Here is a 17,830-nt window from a genome sequence, read left to right as displayed (position 1 = left end):
ATTTTTGGACCATTTTGTCTATAAAAGAGAAAGTTTGTTTTATTTTCAGTGCAATTAAAAGCTCATCATTAAGGTTTTTGTATTTTTTTCAATGAAATTCATTTGTTAAAAATCTACAAAACACAAAATTATTTTTTTAAAGTTTTATTTGAAATATGACATTCAAGGGAGGTAGGCAGTATACGCCACAGAAAGTTAAGAGGACTAAGACATGCATGGGAGGGGATAAGGATAATGTGTACAAATCACAGGTGAAGTAACTGAATGTCAGGGCAACTAGTGCTTTCAGGGAATGACCCTGAATGAATGTTAAGAAATGAGTATACAATGCTAATGAGGTATAGATTGCCAAAAAGGTATGCAATGCTAATGAGGTATAAAATGCTAATGAGGTATAAAATGACAAAGCATAAAAAGTCAATGAGGTATAAAATGCCATGTATGTGACACTGGCATATAGTTTTTCATTAGGCCTATACTTAACACTACAACTATACTAAGCACTTCTAAGTGCCGACACCATGTACTGCAATTCTGAACATCATAAATCATGTCACCGGCTCATGTTACTGAGTGTCTGGTGAAAAGCTATGCCTAGCCTGATACTTAGGTATCCCATGACCGCCGAAATACCAGTTCATTTGGCAGACGAGTAAAAACAAACATCAGAAATTCGGACCCACAGGACCTGCAATCCAGTTGGAACACTACAAAAGATTATGTCCTTTACTAGGTAGTCCTATGAGGTGTCACACCAAAACATTAAAGGATAAGTTACATGAATTGGGCAGAAGAGGTTGCTGGAAAAAGCAACTCTTCTAGGAGAGACAACTTCAAAATCGAACAACTGCTGCCTTGTAGATTGTTCTTGGATGGACAAAGAAAGCTGAAGGTTGACATGTATACTTGTGTTGGAGGGAATACCTTCCAACACTAAAATTAAGACCCAAGAAGTTACATGAAATATATAATTTTTAAAAATAAATGAAATGAGAGAGCTACAATTTTTATGTGTTACTTGATTAAAATGTAATAATTTAATTATGTAAAGAAAATAAAAATAAAAAAGGTAAACCGATCAATAACTTAAATAAAACAAAAATAAAGTTTCCCTGAGCAGAAAAGTGTACTGGCAGAAGTAAGTTTTATAAAACTTAAGTGTCCAGGTGGTGAAACTGTTGTAAAATATTCTTATTTGGCAGTGTAAACAATGCACAAGTATACAATTTTAGAGTAAGTATAAAGCAAAATCAAATTGCATTGCTGTTCAAAGTGCCAAAATTTTTTTATAGTTAAATATCTTATGAAAAATGTGTTGTAGGAAGTTATAAAGCAAGGAATGCAATTTCACCTCCACCTTCCTAATTAAAAATTATCTTAATAAAATATTAAAGCAAAATTTGTTTTCGTTAGAATGATTGCATAGTTTTGTAGCAGTATAATAGTCACTTTCTTGACTTGATTATTTTTCATTCCGTAGAAGGTCAATTTCAGCATTTTTCCTAACTTCCGCAAATGTGAAATCTTTTAGAAGTTTTCCATTTTCAAACACAAACTGCATCACATCCTACACAAAACAAAAGAATTTTAAAAATATTTTATTATCAATATCAAGTTTTTTTTTCTAAAACTAAGTATTGCTGAGTTTGTTTTATTATTAATATCAAGTTGTTTTTCTAAAACCAAGAAAAACTGAGTTTGTAGAAACCAACCTTTTCTGTATCCCCTTTCCCTTGCTCTACTGTAACAAATGTGTCATCTTGCTTCTCCAGTGTCAGGCGACCTTTTTTACTCTTCTTACCTCTGTCAGTGATTGGATCTTTGAATACATTCACCTTTACCCAAGTAAAACAAACAAACACAAATGTATTTAACTTATTCCAACTAGTCTTCTTCTTCGTTCTTAATTTTTAGTGTTGGAAGGGATCGAGCCTTATCTGCCAGAGGGTTTGAACTCGAGATATTTTCGAATTTATCAACTATGAGCTTTTTGCCGACTCTACCACGCCTCCATCACAATTAAGGATACGTGTCAACTGGTTATGCGCCATTGAGGCCATTGACTCTGATTTCAGCCTGCTTTTCTTTTTGAATTTGCTTCCATAGCCTTTGTCCGACCAAGAACAAACTACAAGGCAGCTGATGTTTGATTTTGGAGTTGTCTCTCCTAGAAGAGTGGCTGTCCCCAGCTAACGAGCCTCATCTGCCCGAGGGTTCGAACTCTAGACTTTTGCGGTTTAGCAACCATGAGCTTTACGACTCGACCACGGCGACCCCCTATTCCGACTAGTATTCTACAATCAATGTTAAGAATTTAAAAAGTGAAATTAAAAAAAACTGGTCACCTCCTCCCCATTGATGACAGCATAGCTGCACTTAAAGGCACACTTCTGTGTGTCCCTGTCCAGCCTCTGTAGGAGAGCTCCCCCACTACCAAAGGCCACATTGTCTGCGCTCCATTTGTTGCTCTTCATGTTCTCCAGGATCTCTCCCAGTGACTCGTATGAGATGCCATCACCCTGAACGATCCTGATGTATGGTGGCAGGACTTTGTAACCCTTGGAATTTTCAGTGTAACCAAATTTCTCACCAAATATATTTAGCACCTATTTGAAAAAAAAATATATATAACTTAAGCACTTTATTATTTCAAGGAAAAAAGGAGACAAAAACCATGATACTAAATTTAGCATCTGGTGAGAGGCCTAGTATTATAAAATATAAATAACCAACAAAATGGCCAGGTGAACTCAATATAAATGTTTCTTTCTAAATCTGTATCACAAAATTTTGCTTAATTTTGGCAAAGTATAGAAGTTCGCAATGTTTGGGTGTTACAAAACAAAAAGTTATTAGGCATGGATCGCAAGTTTGTTTGTAAATTAATTAATTTGCTGATTAGCTTACCGATGTGAGTTGCAGCACTGCAATCTCAGATGAAAGGAAATTCAGAGTGACACAACAATATAACAGGATTTCATCAACACATTACCAAGTGTGTATGTTTAGACATGTGCCCGTTTTTTAAAAAACTGAGTTATTTAAATGTTAACAATGCCGGTAACTAGCGTTATTGGAATTTAGTTGTTGGGGTGCAAGTTTGTCCACACTACCACCCATGGGTGTTTTGTCAAACAGCCCTGGGTGACCACCCAGGTGTAAGGAATGTACATGTTTGCGCAACAGCAGGCACTATAACAATTTTATGTTAGCTTTGATATGAAACTAAACCAGTCTTGTTATGAACTATTAGGATAATCATCAACTTAAAAAGTACTTTGTAATAATGAACTTAAAACATAAAGTATGTAACTTTTTACACGGGAGAGGTGTAAACTATTATTACAACATGTAACTTACTTTAAGAACAATTTCAGCAGGATGACCCGAGTCAAGACGGACGACCAGTGTGCCTTTGTCCCCCCTAGACACAATGACTTCCTTTAGCTCCTCCCCCCAAATCTTCTCGCACGCGTTCCAGATGTCATAGCTGTCACTCACACAAGCCACCAGCCCAGTTGGGAATTTTTCTAGCATGTTCTTGAAGCCATCTTTTTCTCCATGCTCTCCCCAAGTTGTGATTGTGCTGAGAGAGAATGTTATTAATTAAACATTTATTTCACTTTCTGTGTGTATGGATCACCATTTGTTCATCTAATTCACTTGATGTGCATTACCATTTGTTCATGTGTGTATCACAATGTCTCATGTCGTTCACTTAATATTTGTATCACCATTTGTTAATGTATTTCACTGACTGTGTCTATCCCCATTTGTTTATGTACATCACCTAGTTAGTGAAATTATTAGTTTCAAATGCACAGTCCACAATCAACATTTTTTTCTATTATGCCAACTATATTTAGAACATGAAACAATAAAACCATATCATATTTTGGCACATTTGAAGGCCAAACATAAAGCTCATATTAATTCACATTTGAATTAATGTCAAACTTGAAAGAAAAAAAAAAGAAAAACATTAAACTTTAAAGATCATAATGCAACTATCAATTGTACTCTAGCCGCCAGATATTAAATTTCATTACTCCTCTCAAAATCTTGGAAAAGGTATATTGTTAGCAGAAGAATGTATAAAATGTGTGAAGATATTGAAATACAACTTGTTCAAATGTTGAAAACAATTAAATTCTCAATGCAAATGTATAAACCAGCTTGGACTTGGGGATATAGTGAGTTTGTATTGCTGACTTATGTATGAAATATGAACAATATGTTTCTGCTGAAAAAATGCTCTGTAAACTACCAGAGAGCAACACCATATTCAAAGATATACAGTAAGCTAAACAATTATTAAGAAGTCAACAGTATACCATGAAAAATAAAACAACTTGAGCTATTGTGACTAGTGGAAATCTTAACAAAAAAAAATAGATTTGGGAAGGTTATCATCATCCCTATGATAGGGAAGAAAAATGGTTGTTTACAAACTGATCAAAGAGGAAAATCCAGAATTGTCTTGTGTACATTGTGTTATTCACTGGAAAAACCTGGTAGCTATAACTTTTCACCTGTTTCATATGTAGTACTAAATTTAGTTATACAGTGTATCGATGCTTTTGTGCCTAATGTGAACATCTCTTCAACACAAAAGAAGAACATGTGACACTAATACTTCACAGGGAAGTAAAATGGCTGGTAGAGGGAATTGCCTGAAAAGATTTAATGATTTATGGAAATATTTAATATTCTCCGATAAACCTGAAATGAAACATTTGTAAACAGTCAATGGTAAGGCATTATGTGTCATTTAGCAATTTAAAAAAAAAACTTAATATATTTAATTAAGAACTTAAGTCACAAATGAAACTCTTGTTAATGCAAAGATATTTGGTTTCATTACTTTTAATTAACTGAGACATATTTTCACAACAAAATTTTAGAAAAATTGACTGATACTACTGTAAATGTTATTGTCAATCGTCTGAAAATGCTTTTGATAGATTTAAAAGAAAGATTCTCCTATAAGACAGAAATTGATTTCCAAACTTGAATGATGCAGCCGATGTTAATGAATATGCGGATAATTCAAACATGCTGTATTAAAAGAACTCACAGAATTGAAAAATAATAAGCTTATTAAAACTATTCTTTAAAATAAAAGGAGCGATGGCATGGCTTTGAAAAGAAACTGAAATAAAAAAATTCAACCAAATGAGAAGGAGAACTATTGTTACAGTTTCCATCTTCATATTTAGCTGAATCTGGATTTAGCGCCATAAAAAAATTTATTGCTAAAAACTGAAACCTGGTGTATTTAACAAAATAGGAAGCCTTGAGATTTTAGTTAACTAAATTGAAACCTGACATAAAATCTCTTGGTATCAAATGCAACCGGTTCACTAAATTTAAATAATAAATACTTATTAACTATTTTTTAAATATTGAAATATTACAATGTACTATCAATTTCAGTTCTCTATTACATCCTAAAATCAAAATGACACTGAGTTAGTTCAATACTTCCCTAGAGATCTATCAATAAAGTTATTTTTCATAAACATTCCAATTTTTTTTTAATATTAAAAATCATGCATGATTAGTGGGGATGAGAACGAGGCAATAAGAATTCTTGAGAAGCTAAGGTGGGGGAACAGCACAAACTAGGTTGGGTAACTCTGGTACCTATGTTCTGTGTCTGGGAGTGACACACCTGCATTGTTACAATGGTAATACTTTTGTGCTGTACATAGTGCAGCTATTGTGTCTGTGCTTTGAAAGTTAACCAAATGTGCAGCGCCACCTATACCAGCAGACTGCAATCAAGTCAAACAAGTTGATTTACTATTTTTATGTCACGAAACAATTTTTAGTTCCCTTTTGTCCTATTAGGACAAGGAACATGCACTTAATTATAAACTTTTGTTTTCTAAACATGAAACTTAGGATGGGAAAGCAAATTATAAAAAATATTATTAAGGCTAAGGTTTTTATTACCTCAACACTAGAGCATCCTCTGAATCCTAAGTCATGAAGCTGGAAAGGGAGACAATCTAGATTGTCAGAAGTTTCCTGCATGTAGCCTGCAATAATTTCCTTCTGGTACCTGGAGCTTGTGGCCACTGTTATGGGGTACCAGGCTTGGACCAGTAATGTCTAACAGAGTAGAATATTCAAACTTTAATTCACAGGCTCGAACTAGTAATGTCAGAAAGGGGAGATTGTTCTAACTTATATACAGAGGAGATTGTTCAATTTTAATAGGTTAGGACAAGTAAGGTCTTACAGGAGAGATTGTGCAAACTCAATAATCACATGAGCAATAAGACAGTCAATTTACTTATAAAGGGTCAGCTAACTTTCAATGGTTATAAGACTTAGGTCAGATGGTTACCTGACATACATCAGGTAAAGGTCACTGTGGTGTACTAGCCACACAATTTATGGTGGCTAAAACCAAATAAACTCATTATCTGACCTATGTACAGTCATGCATTGAAAAGGTTATTTTTTTTTTTACAAATCAAGATAAAAAATGAATGAAACAGTAGACTATTCAGTAGAATTAAGTAAATATATCATTATTACTATTTAATTTTGAAACTCTTTTGAAAACACTAAAATTATGATAATGAATTTTATACAAATAAAATAAAATACATAAAACACCTACAATCAATTTACATTTGTCTCAAATCTTATATTTCAATTAGCCAAAAAAAAAAGAGATGATCTAGAACAAACCTCAAAATAATTAGTAAGCCAGAAACACTTGGGGTCTGTATTTTCCACAGTAAACAAAACATTTCTAGTGGGCACCACCAGGCCTTCTGGCACTGCTTTTATTCTTAAGGGGATGTAACCCATGTGGTGCTGTTAACACAATTTGCATAATTAAAACCTTTCAACTAATCAATTTAGAAATAATTTTTACATGCAATACTTTTAGGGACATGATTGTTTTTCTTATCTTTAAATTTCCACCCTAATGTACCACTCAATCAAAAATAAACCAACTAGTGTGACTAGTGGAAATCTTAACAAAAAAATTAGATTTGTTAAGGTTATCATCAACAAATAAAATAAAAATCAAGATAGATCTTTCAGAGAAAATGATAAACATGTCTAACTAACAATCCCAGCCAAGTATTGCAATGACCTTTTTGAAAAAACTACTATCTAAATGAATGGTGACATGAAATGTTCCCTCTAAGGGGAAAAAGCTAGTGTGCAAAGTGTACTTGTCTGCACACTGTTCTAAATGTCTCATATAAGGATATTTGTATTTTACAAAATGACTGCACGGTAGGGAAAAAACTACTGCACGGCCGCATAACCGCATAGCTTAGAGGGAACATTGGTTACATATATCTGCATCAAAGCTGATTATTGAATAGTTTAAATTAAAATCAACACTAAATTCAAGTGAGCTATTATTCAGCAATATACACAGTTCTTAATCATATCCCAGACATAGACATTATATTAAAAGAAATATTGACATTAAAAAAAAAATCTTGTAACACTATATATTAATCAAACTGCTTTATCTCTGTTATTTTCATAGCCACTAAAATCAAATCTGGTCATTGTTCTAAATACAATCTAAGAAAATTAAAATGTTACGTAAACAGTAGGTAAGATGAGCATTATAAACTAGTAGAAACTACAATATTAACTTAACATGCTTAGGTAAATGACTCATTAACTGAGCTTATCAACAGTTATAGGCCTAAGTTTGCTATTCATTAATAAAAAAAACAATAAAATGCTTAGGATTAGTGCTAAAAGGCCTAGATAAATGCAATACAACCTCTAATATATAATTCCATCCTTCTTCATTGAACACATCCTGCCCAAAATGAGCAGCATAAATCTGTTTGGCCTCTTTGATTTTCTCTTTTGTGACTACCAGCCCAGTCAGCCATCTTTTCAGAATGTATTGCAGGCCAAAAAAGACTGTGGTTGGGAACTTTCCTCCCCTGCTCTCAAAATATGAATACACAGTGCTGGTGTTTGGTGGATATTGTAAATGGTGGGTCACCTGCAACAAATATGGTGCTGTTTAGTATTAGGGGATATAGAAATTTTACTAGTTCCTTTTCTTCCAATGAAATAAACTAACCAAACTTTGCAAGTCTTTATCATTATTTTATTGTGGCAATGTTTATGCAAGTAAAACTAAAATTGGTGTCATGCCTAGTATAAGAATTAAGGGAAAAAGTATTAAAAAAAATATTGTCCTGATCATTATAACCAGGGGTCTCCAAACTACGGCCCGCGGGCCGGATGCGGCCCGCGAGGTAATTTTATCCGGCCCGCGACGATCTTTTTGTCCACTGAATAAATGTTTGTCGGAGGTGGCTGAGGAGCTTTGCACATAAAATTCAAAACTATTTGAAAATATAGCTTTGGGTGCAAATACAATTAATCGCCGTATTGCAGACATTGGTGAAAATATTGCGACTCAAATAGCGAAAAATTCAAGCCAGTTTCGCCATTTTTCAATTGCAATAGATGATTCGCTGGACAGCTGTTCCACCTCTCAACTTCTTGTGTTCATTAGGGGTGTGGATGAAGACATGAACATAACACAAGAGCTGGCTTCCCTAACCTACGTATAATGTAGACGCTGTTACCGAAGAGGATATCTAACCATAGATAGTTCAGAGACAAACACAAGATCGCAAGATTTACTATATTTAACATCAGTAAGATTGCTGATTTTGAGAGAAAATTCTGAGCAGAGTATCTAAGAAAAGAAATAGGTGACTTCCTGATAGTAAAGGCAAGTCTCAGCCATTATTGTCTGATGAAGAGTGGGTATAGATGGGCCTCTGCTGCAGACATAACTAGTCATTTAAATTTTCTGAACCTAAAACGGCAAGAGAGTGAAATCTAGTTTCTGCTCTATACACCAACCTATAGGCCTTTAGATACAAACTTGTCATGTTTTTGGAACAAGTACAGGCTAACAACTTGACACACTTTCAGCAGTGCAAGGTCTTTATGGCTGAAGCAACCACTGAGTTCCCCACGTCCTTTACATATGAGATCGTTAAAGACCTCCAGCTGCAGTTTCAGTAGCGGTTTTCTGACTTGGATTCAAAGGCAGAAGAAGTGAGACTGTTTCAAAGCTCATTTGAAGCAAATGTGGCCAGTTGCAAAGATGAACTGCAGCTGGAAGTCATTGAATTGCAATAAAATGACTTCCTTAGAGACACGTTCAAAGAAGGGCGGATGGGTTTTCATACGTTTCTGCACAAGGAAGACTTTCCTAACATTAAAACTTTTGCATCAAAGTACCTTTCAAATATCGAACAACATACCTATGTGAACACACATTTTCAAGAATGAAATACGTGAAGAACAATTTGAGAACAAACGTGGATCTCGGGGGGGGGGGGGGGGGGGGGATACTTGAAATTTGTATATATTTCTATATAAATTATATTTCGTTGGGGGGGGGGGGGGGGTAGACGTTCTTCGGGGGTGGGGGTGCCACGATTCTGAAGAGAGGCCTTAAAGAAACTCTGGCCCCCGAACTGCTATTTGATAGTTAATGCGGCCCTCGAGCTGAAAAGTTTGGAGACCCCTGATTATAACTATAGAGTGATTAAGTCTAACAAAAATGTGATTGGACAAATCCCAAACATTCTCCCCCACCCTGCGAGATAGTTCTAAGTTTTTCACAAACTTATCAATGCTATTGGTTTTTGTATTATCTTCAGCTTGCTTTAATAGAAATAAAAAAAAAAAAAAAAGTTAGGCAAAAAGGTACCTTTTAATTATATCAAATTATACTGAGCTGTTTTGAAAAAAGTGGATTGGGTGATTTATTGGATGTCATGAATTAATTAAAGTAAAGGAAATTACAGTAGTTAAAGTTAAAAGCTGCGTTTGTAATCAGACAGCCCAAGTTAAGAAAAGAAAGCTTTGTTTTTCTAATGAAAATACATTGCAAGCAATTCTATATAATAGTTTCGCTGTCTGTGTATCTATCTATCTGTCTATCTATCTATGTATCTGACAAGAACGCTTTAGAGAAAACACAAGCAAATTAAAAACTATCTGGGGTCGGCGTGGTCGAGTTGGTAAAGCTCGTGGTTGCTAAACCGAAAAGTCTCGAGTTCGAACCCTCGGGCAGATGAGGCTCGTTAGCTGGGGACAGCCACTCTTCTAGGAGAGACAACTCCAAAATTAAACAACTGCTGCCTTGTAGATTGTTCTTGGTTGGACAAAGGCTATGGAAGCAAATCCAAAAAGAAAAGCAGGCTGAAATCGGAGTCAATGGCCTCAATGGCGCATAACCAGTTGACACGTAACGCTTAATTGTGTTGGAGGCGTGGTCGAGTCGGCAAAAAAGCTCATGGTTGATAAATTCGAACAAAGTCTCGAGTTCAAACCCACTGGCAGATAAATCTCGATCCCCTTCAACACTAATAATTAAGAACGAAGAAGAAGAAGAAGAAGAAAAACTATCACAGTAAAGCGGAAGCGAAATATGACGTCATATTCAGCATATAGTAGAAAAAAGTCGACAGCGGGGAGAGTGCACAAAATAATATGACGTCATTGATTCTCGAGTAAACATTGAATTAAAAAGCCAATTTTGTCTAATCTTAAAAGTGGTTTGCGTGAAGAGTTTCTTTCATACAATTCTTCGGGTAGGGGCGAAGCCCCACCCTCGCGAAAGAACGTCTAAGCTGCCCCCCCCCCCCCTCCAACTCAAAAGAAATGTCTTCATCGATACTCTATAATAAAACTACCGCCTAATTAATGTGTCTAATCTTCAGGAAGTGGCTAAGCGCGACACCAGTGTTTCTTTCAGACTTTTTCCTCCCCGGAGGGGGAAACTTTTTCTAATCTAAAAAGTGTTTAACGTGCAGTTTTTTTTCATGCATCCCTTCCGGTAGGGGCGAAGCCCCGCCCAGGTTCTTCCTTTAGTTTGTATGATCTACAAATGCGACCAGTGTTTCTTTCAGACTTTTTCCTCCCTGGAGAGGGGTGGGGGTATTTGAATTTTTTGGGGGGCGGGGGTTAAATTTTCAGGGAGGGGGCGGACCCTGGAAAAAGTATATAATTATATTTCGTTGAATGGGACGGTAGACATGTTTTGGGGTGTGTGTGTGGGGGGGGGGGGGGGGGGGGGGACATGAAAGAAACTCTTTGCCTGAAAGAAACTCTAAATGCGACTTTTGTCATGAATGAGATTAGGTGCATGGTTTGGGGATATGCCTATGACTATATTTTGTATAGATTAAAGTACCGATTCTGGATAAAAATCCGTTTTCAATGTCATTTTTCGTTTCCGGTTAAATTGAATGAAGGTGGTGATTTTGGTTTTGGTTTTAGTTTAGAAAAGAGAGACAGCACTATCAACCTAAAGCCTGTTGTATCCTTCCTCAACGGGCCATTTTTCTCGTAGTACAAATAATAAACTAATTGCACAGGATAGGTCGCCACAAAACATATGGTGACATGATTCATGTAGACAATTGGGTCAAAAAAGATTTTTGAACAATTGACAAAAATACAATCTATCCTAGAATCTATAGATTTTTGCCTGGGTTAGTTCTCTTTACCTCTTACTGTTTAAGTAGCTAAAGAGCTTTTTCATGTAAGATAGTAGATGTAATACTAATACACTTCGCAGATGAAGGAAACATTCAATCTTTAGTTAACTATTCTTGATTGATTGCTGTAATGTAATAATTAGTTTTAATGTGGTTGGATGCAATGTGTATTAAAAGACATCACTATGATCATTGTTCTTTAAGATATTTAAATACTAAAAAAAATGTGTTTTGACAACCCTAGCCCTAGTTCTAGTACTCAAAGTAGATCTAGAATCTAGAAATCTAGATCTAATCTAGATTTCTAGTACAATTACTCAATTAGGCCTATAATTAAATAATTATAAAAAAGGACACTTGTAAGGTAAAACTCCATATTAGCGTAGTTTATTCGCCGCTTCACATTCACCTCCGGTTGAGCGTATTTTATTACCAAAACACACAAACACGTTAGGAAAACACTAGGATTAGAGCTAGATCAGATCTAGCTCTAATCCTAGTGTTTTCCTAACATTTATTAAAACCTTTTGTACTTGTTAATGTTATGCTGTTTTGTCCTATTTTACCTGCAAGCCATTAATTGTCTTGGACTCTTGTCGAATATCATTGCCAGGAGCAACTTGGTTTGAGCCTAAGGCCTATTGTCAGAATTTATTTCATTAGGAGTCAATATAGTTCGGCCTATTTTCGTCGGTAGGAATTTAGTGGCAGGCCCTTTTTGGCGGGGATGATGTGCTGAGGTTGTTTAACACCGCTTAGGACAACAGGCTTGCAATAGTTATGATCATTCGTTATGAGCAAAGGTATGCATGAAAACGAACACTTTATGTTCCTCATTTTGATTGAGCACAGCTTTATAGAAGTCTTCCATAATTGACGGCACGCATCCCCCAACCCCCGATCACCCCTTCATTATAGGTCATAAATTGCATCATAAATTGCGGCCCTGCGTAAGTTGACTTCACATTAGCATAGCATATATGACATCGTTTATGGACAACCCCATATAACTCATTTTGGGTATTTGGTATCAACATTTTGACAACAAAGGTTATTCAAAATGTATATTGGAGGTTAGGACTTGACATCTACCATAAATGACATCACGCACTTAAGGGGTGGAGTAACTGGTTTTGAGACGACGTTTTACGTGGGAAGTGGGAGGGGTAAGAAACGTGAAAAGTTATGTATTTCGCCTAATACAAAAATGCTGAAAAAAAATTCTTTTACGTTAGAATTATAGCTTGACTTTTTAACAGGCAGGGCAAAAAGTTAATTTTTTACATTACGACTATTTCATGACGGCAAAAATAGGGGGAGGGGGGGGGGGGGGGGGGGGGAGGAGGGGTTATGGTGAAGAGAGGTCAAAAATGTGACGTCATTTATGATTAAATCACTAATTAAAGGAAAAAAGAACATGAAATTATGAAATAAAAATAGCAAACAAACAATAACAATTAACTCAATCTAATATTTAAATAAACATTATGTATTGGTAGCTCTATAAAAATAGGGACTTTCTTAATGTATAAAAATTGCATCTCATAATAATAATTCTAGAACTAATGTTTGTTCTCAGTCAATTAAATTGTTTAAAGGGCAGAATTTAAAAAAGAAAACGCAAGCTTTGTATTTAAACACAATACAATCCTATTTAATAGCAAATATCAATACATTTCCATACAAATAGAAATTAAAGGGAAATGACTCAAAATAATATTTTCTTAAGATGGCCGCTGTTTTTAATAGCAAATTTAGTATCTGGAACATCATTGTTAAACCTTAATTTCATGAAAATTATATTGATTTAACCCTTAAATGTGGTTAAATATTCAATTATCTTTAGTACTTTAGTAGAATATGCAAAAATATATTCATATTTAAAGCCATATTTATTAGTTTCCTTATCCCTACATTACTAGCGACGGCCGAATCGATTACGCTAAAACGACAGATTACCGTGAGTTTTAATTAGAAAAGGTAAAAAAAAAAACATTAAAAAATTCATAAAAAACGTTTTAATAACAAGCTTTTATGTAATAATGCACTAAAAAGTAGAAAATAAATCATAGACTACTATTTAAATAACTATAAAGAAAAGCGTGGGTGTCTTCCTTAACATTAGTAAAGGTATCCAATAGATACTAAAGTGACCCACGCTTTTCTTTATAGTTATTTAAATAGTAGTCTATTATTTATTTTCTACTTTTTAGTGCATTATTACATAAAAGCTTGTTACTAAAACGTTTTTTATGAATTTTTTTTCAGTACTTTACATGTTTTATTTACAATAGAGTGACATGACTAAAAACCATTGCGCGCCTACTGAACGTGATGGCGCGTCTACTGAACGTGATGGCGCAGTGATTGAATGTGATGACGCGTATGGTGTGGTTGGATAGACATGCCTACTAATTCGGTCCAAATTTTAATTAATTCATAAAAAATTAATTAGGCAACCAATTAAGTCAAATTTAATTTCAGATTGCATTGTCTTCATGTCTTGACCCACCTGCCAAATGTGAATCGTATCGGTCAAGTAGAAGTGTCCGAATTTTCACTCCGGCGTTTCGATCTAGACAGACAGACAGACGATAGAGGAAGCGAGTTAAATAAAAGCTTGTAAAAAGCAATAGGACAAATCAATAGCGTGAAAAAAATCCCTACACTGTTGAGGGTTCACCGTGAGTTCACATTTAATTATCAGCATACGTCACGAACATACATAGATTATCTACATAGTCATAGCACATTCAATATTCCAAATTTGGATTTTTCTAAAGTTTTGACAACAGTAAATTATAAAAAACGAAAATAAAAATTCATAAAGAAATAAGCTCAATGTTTTCCTAACGTGTTTGTGTGTTTCGGTTGTGTTTATAATAAAATACGCTCAACTGGAGGTGAACATCAAGCGTGGAATAAAATAAGCTAAAAATGGAGTTTTAGTTTTACCCACTTGTAATCCGTAACCATAAATATAAAGAACATATTAACTTAATTGTCTTAATACTTAATATATTGGTTCTTATACTTTTTGGTGATACCGAACCCCACCAGTTTCGTATGCGCTTTCACCAAACCGCACGTTCTATCGTCTGCACGGACAAAATCCGGGTGTAAATCAGAGTAAATCTAGATCTAGATCTCTAGATGAGTAGATCTAGATCTTCTGTCTTCTACTAGATCTATAGAAAATAGATCTATCTAGATAGATCTAGATCTAGTACTAGATCTAGATACTAGACTAGAGTAGATAAAGATATGTCTTGACCTCTGTCGGAACCTAAACTGGCTAAAACTAAAAGTAAAGACCGAACCCCTTAGTATTTAGTTTTAGTATCGATCGAACCCAGGTTAAGAACCACTAAGCCTGACTAAGCTAGACTTAAACCACTAAGCCTAAGCTAGACCTTACTCGAGTTTTATAATTTGGCCTACTTTATACGAGTCAGTGACAAGTAGAATATTGTCTACTCCAGCAGCTTCATGGTAACTGTTTTCCGCCATTTTGAAAGCTTGTGGATTCTAGAAATCTAAATCTCGATTTAGATCATCCGGTAAAACTCCATTTTAGCGGATACAATACAAATAAATAAATCGTGTTTTCCTAATGTTTTTGGTGTGTTTCGGTTATTATAATAAAATACGCTCAACTGGAGGTAACCGACAAGCGGAGAATAAAATACGCTAAAATGGAGTTTTACCCATCTTTAACACTCATCGGGTGGGAGGGGCGGGGTTTCGTAATTTTGTGGGATTCAGATAGTGTGACGTCACGATTTTACAAACGTAATGTTAACTTAAATACTAATTAACTTAAATACGAAATTTTAGCCGTTATTTCACGTTTTTGAAAACTTTTTGAAAATTGTAGATCTAATAAAATGTTATTAATGTAAGTAAGTAACCCTACGATATGTTGACCCAGCAGCCGCTCCGTCAATATTTTAGAAAGTAACGTTGAAAAAATAATTAAACTCCCTTGCTTTCCTCCAATACATTACAACTATAGGCCTAATCACACATATATATATATATATATATATATATATATATATATATATATATATATATATATATATATATATATATATATAATATAATATAATATAATATAATATAATATAATATAATATAATATAATATAATATAATATAATATAATATAATATAATATAATATAATATAATATAATATATATAATTATCTTCATGGGGACCATGCGAGATAACACCAAGACTAAGACGTAAGCTCAACAGACCATATCGCTACCACCCCCCACTCCACCAGTCTGGTGAGCTGTTTACAATCGGGCGGAATTAGTGACGGCTATTAGGGGCAGATAATTTAGTTTTTAAGCGATTTGAAACTAAGGGGAGGTAATAACACGTTATATTTTGATATTTTCATTGTCGTCTGTAGACTGTCGTCACGGATGGCTGCTTTCACGGGGATGGATGAGTGGGGAGAGGAGTGGAAAGTGAGGGTGATGATAACCGTCCTTTACGCTACTGATAGTGTTTTAAAGCAAATTATTTTCAGTCACAGCATTGGTAGTGTCGAATGGAGACAAGCGAGTTGACGAGATTCCTTCCATAGTGTTGTTGACATGGAATAAAAACGTGCTTTTTAGATTTAGACCGTAAAAAAAATAAAAAATAAAAACTTAAGCCTAAAATTAATTTAGAAATTTTATATTTTTAGAATAAATGCTATAATAGTTGCAAATCCAGAGAACTTGAAAATAATTTGTTGAGTTTAAGGCTACATTTCTATTTATTTTCATCAAGCCTAAGTTATAACCGGATGTTTCACTTTTGTAAGACAAATATTGATTGGCTGAACAGTAACTTAGTGATCGATAACTATTTGTTTACAAAACTTTGCAGATCAAGTTTTTAAATAACAATGCACAAATTTAAAACCCCATGACCTAGTTTTCTATTTTTAGCTTACAATGTGTACAATAAAATTCATGTCGGCCTATCCAATAGCAGGATGCCATTGTTTATGTCGCCATTACACGTGAAAACCAAATTGTTTTTGCTTTTTTTTTTAAATTTTTATTTAGTTACCGAAAATATTAAAAACATCAAATACGTCCAATCTTTAGTAAAGTCCGAAAAAAACCAGACAGGCAGGATTTTATAACCATATTAATTGTAACTACGCCGTGCAAGATTTTTAATTAATTTATGCACCTCTCAAATACCTTTGAGACTTTTCTCGCTTGTGTCCATTAACAGAATATGAAAAATAGGAAATTAAACAACTAAATAGCGGCGTATGCTACGTTGCGGGTTAGCTCGTAGTAAATAAATCGGGTGTTGCCGCGAACAGCTCTGTGGAAGACCAACTATGAGTTTGATGGAAGTGATTTTCGTTATTTTCTTCTTATCAGTCCCAGCCCCACTTCATTCTTCGTCAACTATGGTATCCAGAAAGACAACTTCTGCTTCGGAGTTTCTTCCACAGGCATCTCTTCGGGTGGAGGGTTGGGGGGGGGGGGGGGGGGGGGGCTCTCTATTTAATTATATATGTAAGGAGACGTCACTCAATTTTAAATTAATATATTTCCTAATTTAGTAATTTATACTATTTCATTGCAGATGAGGCTCGTTAGCTGGGGACAGCCACTCTTCTAGGAGAGACAACTCCAAAATCAAACAACTGCTGCCTTGTAGTTTGTTCTTGGTTGGACAAAGGCTATGGAAGCAAATCCAAAAAGAAAAGCAGGCTGAAATCGGAGTCAATGGCCTCAATGGCGCATAACCAGTTGACACGTAACGCTTAATTGTGTTGGAGGCGTGGTCGAGTCGGCAAAAAAGCTCATGGTTGATAAATACGAACAAAGCCTCGAGTTCAAACGCACTGGCAGATAAATCTCGATCCCCTTCCACACGAATAATTAAGAACGAAGAAGAAGAAGAAGAATTGCAAAGTATACCCAACCTGAGACAATAAACCAGACAAAAAGAATGCTCAAACGGATTTCGGGCCTGAAATAATCGTGTTTAAAAATTGTTTATCGCATTTCATGTTTGCCGAAATTTGTGGAAAATTTTTTTTTATAACTTATATGCCATTCTTTAGTATGTCTTATTTTTGTAATTTAACATATTTCATTGCAAAGTAGAACCATCTAAATAGGCCTAACACAATGTTTTAAATAACTTTTTTGATTTGAAGAATTTGAAATTGGATACTAAAAATTAAAATACAATCTGGCAACTTGTGTGGCCTGCACTAGGATCTAACTTCAATGTAATCGGGAATATCCTATATTAAATA

At 34.8% G+C, this 17,830-nt stretch overlaps 1 protein-coding gene across 1 annotated transcript; it reads right to left on the bottom strand.

Moving 5' to 3' along the window:
- Positions 1 to 220: 220 nt before the first annotated feature.
- LOC131935475 (nicotinamide phosphoribosyltransferase) lies at positions 221 to 15,258 on the bottom strand. The gene is made up of 9 exons (XM_059291872.1): positions 14,979 to 15,258; positions 7,775 to 8,005; positions 6,706 to 6,834; positions 5,959 to 6,117; positions 5,647 to 5,777; positions 3,361 to 3,586; positions 2,346 to 2,606; positions 1,713 to 1,835; positions 221 to 1,567 (listed from the first exon to the last, which is right to left on the bottom strand). Exons 1-9 carry the CDS (start codon positions 15,045 to 15,047, stop codon positions 1,463 to 1,465), a joined length of 1,434 nt encoding a protein of 477 aa, XP_059147855.1. The 5' UTR covers positions 15,048 to 15,258; the 3' UTR covers positions 221 to 1,462.
- Positions 15,259 to 17,830: the final 2,572 nt, after the last annotated feature.

The sequence above is a fragment of the Physella acuta genome, unplaced genomic scaffold (assembly GCF_028476545.2).
Source record: "Physella acuta isolate Inbredline_101_S28 unplaced genomic scaffold, ASM2847654v3 ptg000145l, whole genome shotgun sequence".
Taxonomy (NCBI): Eukaryota; Metazoa; Mollusca; class Gastropoda; family Physidae; genus Physella; species Physella acuta.
Note: the sequence above shows the minus strand (reverse complement) of the source record. Positions and strands in the feature narration are given on the sequence as shown.